This window comes from Otolemur garnettii, unplaced genomic scaffold, assembly GCF_000181295.1.
Source record: "Otolemur garnettii isolate 467f Iridium unplaced genomic scaffold, OtoGar3 scaffold00003, whole genome shotgun sequence".
Classification (NCBI taxonomy): Eukaryota; Metazoa; Chordata; class Mammalia; order Primates; family Galagidae; genus Otolemur; species Otolemur garnettii.
Genome location: NW_003852398.1, coordinates 501,629 through 505,321, shown reverse-complemented (window position 1 = coordinate 505,321; position 3,693 = coordinate 501,629). Strand labels below are relative to the sequence as shown.

The 3,693-nt window shown below is 48.3% G+C and overlaps 1 protein-coding gene across 1 annotated transcript in view; it reads left to right on the top strand.

The window, feature by feature from the left end:
* Window positions 1-2,548: 2,548 nt before the first annotated feature.
* LOC100966515 (G2/mitotic-specific cyclin-B1-like) overlaps window positions 2,549-3,693 on the top strand; it is a 2,769-nt gene continuing 1,624 nt past the window's right edge. The window contains 2 exon segments of the mRNA XM_023514371.1: window positions 2,549-2,581; window positions 3,416-3,668. Of these exon segments, the coding sequence (XP_023370139.1) occupies window positions 2,549-2,581; window positions 3,416-3,668 (286 nt within the window).

The following is a 3,693-nucleotide window of genomic DNA, read 5'->3' as shown; positions in this document are numbered from 1 at the left end:
CAGGCTTGGGTTGCATTCAAACCCGCCAGCCTCAGTGCATGTGGCTAGCACTGTAACCACTGTGCTATGGGCACTGAGCCTATAGATTCAAATGTTAATCACATCCAAAAACACCCTCACAGAAACACCCTGAATATTGTTTGACCAAATATCTGGGCACCCTGGGGCTCAGTCATGTTGACACATAAAATTAACTGTCATACTCCCCTAGGGTCTCCATAGGGTGCACAGCCCTGCTGACACTTTGATTGCAGCATTCTGACCTTCAGAACTGTGAAAGAATACATGTGTGTCTGAGATAATTTGTCATGACAGCTATGAAAACTAGCAAAGAGTCTTGCCCATGTCTCGATATCCATACTCCTCATTTTCTTGCTTTCCTCATGCAAGCAATGTGATGTGCCCAATGTTTTCTCTTTTGCTTTCTTTTGTTCAACAGAGTTGTGTGAAAATCTCCCTGTAGACAGCTGCCAATAGTGTTCCTGCATGCATAGCATTCCACCCTGTGAATGTTCAGTTAATTGACCTACTCATCCCTTGCTGATACTATTGGTTATCCCCAATCTGCCACTTCCATACACATTGTTGTAGAGGGTGTCTTCCCCTACACAGGTGTGTGCATGTGCACACGCAAGTTTCTACAAGTGGAATCACTGCATGTGTGCTTTTCTCATTTCTTAAAGCATTGCCAAATCATCCTCTGAGGATGTTATACCACAGATTCCTTTTTTAAAGTACTTTTTTTTTTTCTCATTATAAAGTAATCTTTTAGTAGAATTCTTAAGTGTGATTTGATTACACCCGTAACAAAAATCTTTTCTAGCAGAACGTAGTCAATGAGAAAATAACATCAATTACCTGGAATTTTCTTGCCAGCCTGGCTGGATTGCCCTCTTCTGTTAAACACCGGCTTCTCATGTTAGGTGTCTGCTTTTCCTCCAGGTAGTCTCTGTCAGGGCTCTGAGGCAGGGCACAAGGATGGGGCTCTCTGAGCCTGGATGGCCGTCTGAAAGGCCCCCTCACGTCAGTGACTAATCCCCACCGCCCCCGTGTTCCCTCTGTGAGAAGAGGAAGGGAAATAGAAAGTCATTTCCCCCATCTGGTTAGTCCTATATTTAATGTTGAATGTCCAATTTGTCCTTGTTCTTCATGTTCCTGGACCAGCCTTTGGCTTGGAGGAGAGTTCCCTGCTCCTTGCCAAGGTGGAAGAAAGAGTCTCCTGCTCCCTGAGATGCCACCCAAACCCTGCCCCACAGACAGAGGGAGCTTCTCTCCTCAGCCCAGGGCCTGGCCAGCTGCCAGGACAGATAGCCTCCTCTATGGTATGCCCAGCTCTGGCCATCCCCCCAGGTTTTAGAGCTGGAGAGACCCCCCCAAGGTCCAGCTTGTCCAGTCCCTCGTCATGGCCAGAGAATGAGTTTGTACGTCCAAGGCCACACCCACAATGGCCCCAAATCACCTGCTGGTGAAAGGGTTGAGCTCTCTGTGGGATAAAGGCCCAGGGTGGGCTCTACTCCCATCCCCAGGCCCTCTCCTGCTGCTCCCAGCCCCAAGATGTGGCTTGGATAACTCACCCACTGATGCTCCCCTCTGCCACTCCCCTCTGCCCACAGTGCCACACACAGAGCCCCAGTTTGTGCCCTAGCTTCAACCCACGCTCATACCTTCCTCCTCAGTTTTGCCTGGTCAATTCTTTCTTATTTAGGACTCAACTCAGACACCCCGTTCCCCAGGAAGCCTGTTCTGATTTTCTAGCTGGGTTAGGTGCCTCTTCTTGGTGCCTGAGCACTTCTCTGTTACCCCTTGCCACATTTTTCGTGGTCTGTTTGAGATCTATCTCCCGAGTCATCTATGTATCTCCAGGAACACATATTTGTTGAATGAATGAAGAAAGAAACCAGAAGCTAGGTGACACTGTAATAGAAAGAAAGAATCCTGGGTTAGAAATCAGGAGATCTGGATCTTTGCTATTTATTATTTATTTATCATTAGGCAAGCATTTTACCTTCTGAAGTTTCAGTTTTCCCATCTATAAAATGATGCAATTTGACTGTATATCAATCAGATATTGCTGCTTAACAATGGCAGACAGCCATAAGCACTAGTTCGCTTAGAAACTGCACTAGATGCTCCTTAGTTTACAATGGGGCTGTATCCTGTTAACCCATCATAAGCATCTTGGCAGCAGAGGAGAATCTTCTCATCTCTGCCTCATTGGCAGCCTTGAGCATGGTAGGCCCAGCCTAAGACCTGTCCCATAAGGATGTGCTTAGACAACCGAGATTTGCTGAGGATAGGGAGGGAGAGAAAGAACGAAGGTAGCAGAGATGGCCTTGATGGCATGGTGCCTGCTTGTCTGCAGGAACCACTTCCTCCCAAGCACTCCACAGCCCCCCATACACTCTCTGGAAGGGAGACAAGCTCCTTGCGTATTCTCCTATTCTCCCTCCAGAACTGTGAGCTGTTTCCTAACACAAAGGAGGAGACACACTGTCAGGTGTTTGTGCTCTGCCAGCTGTCATCTCCAGTGGAGAACAAAAGCGAGAGAATGGAGTCCATCTCCACCACAGTGGGAGACGCTGTGAGCCTGGCTGAGTACTTCCTATTGCTGGGACTCATTTATTCATTCATTCATTCACTTGATATATTTTCATGAACCAACTCAGTAAAACACAATGTTTTGGGACATCAAGGAAAACAAATACAATTGAGATGCAGTTTCTAAGCGAACTGAATTGTACCCCCATTTCTCACTCCTCCCTGCGTTCATCCCAGCCATGACCTCATGGAAGGTGAATCACACTTCCTCACCCCTTGGCTTTGGGCTTGGCCATGGATCTTGCTTTGGCCAATGGCAGATGGGTGCAGGTGACAGCTCCAAAGTTAAGCATAGGAAGTGCCATATGTCACCTCTCACCTTTGCCTCTCTGTCATTGCCTGGGAAGATCCCACCTCCTGCCCCATGGGTCCAAGGAAAAGGAGAGACTCAGAGCCCACAGTGTGACACAGAGATGACCAGCCTCAGTCAGCTGACACAAGCTGACCCACAGGCATGTGAGTGATGAGAAATCACTATTACTTTGAACCACTGAGTCTGGGGATGGATTGTTATACAGCAATAGGCACCCCAAAGGGTCCCTGTCCTAAAGAAGCCTCCGGCAGGAGAGGAGATAAGCCGAGCCCCAGGTAATCAGCACATAAAGCAAGTTTTCTGTTTGGCACCCACAGTGGACAGAATAGGCCCTCCAAAAATATCCACATCCTGGTCCCTGGAACCTGTGACTGTGTCTGGGTACAGACTGCAAGTGGTTAAGATCGGCCTTAACCGGTGCTGCGGAGGAATGGCTGTTGACTTGCAGTGGCTTCAAGGCCTCTGCTGGTCTGGGGCTGCGGTGTTGTGCTTTTCCCTGCTTAGCTACTGTTTGGTGAAGAGGAAGCCGTGGCACTCCGAGTCACCAGGAACATGAAAATTAATGCTGAAAATAAGGTGAAGATCAGTATGGCGGGTGCAAAGTGTGTGCCTATGGCCACTGCTGCAGCCACCAAGCCAGGACTGAGGCCAAGGACAGCACTGGGAGACATTGGTAACAAAGTCACTGAACAGCTGCCTGCCAAAATGCCTCTGAAAAATGAAGCAAAAACTTTAGCTACTAGAAAAGTTATTGCTGGCTCGGCGCCTATAGCTCAACTGGC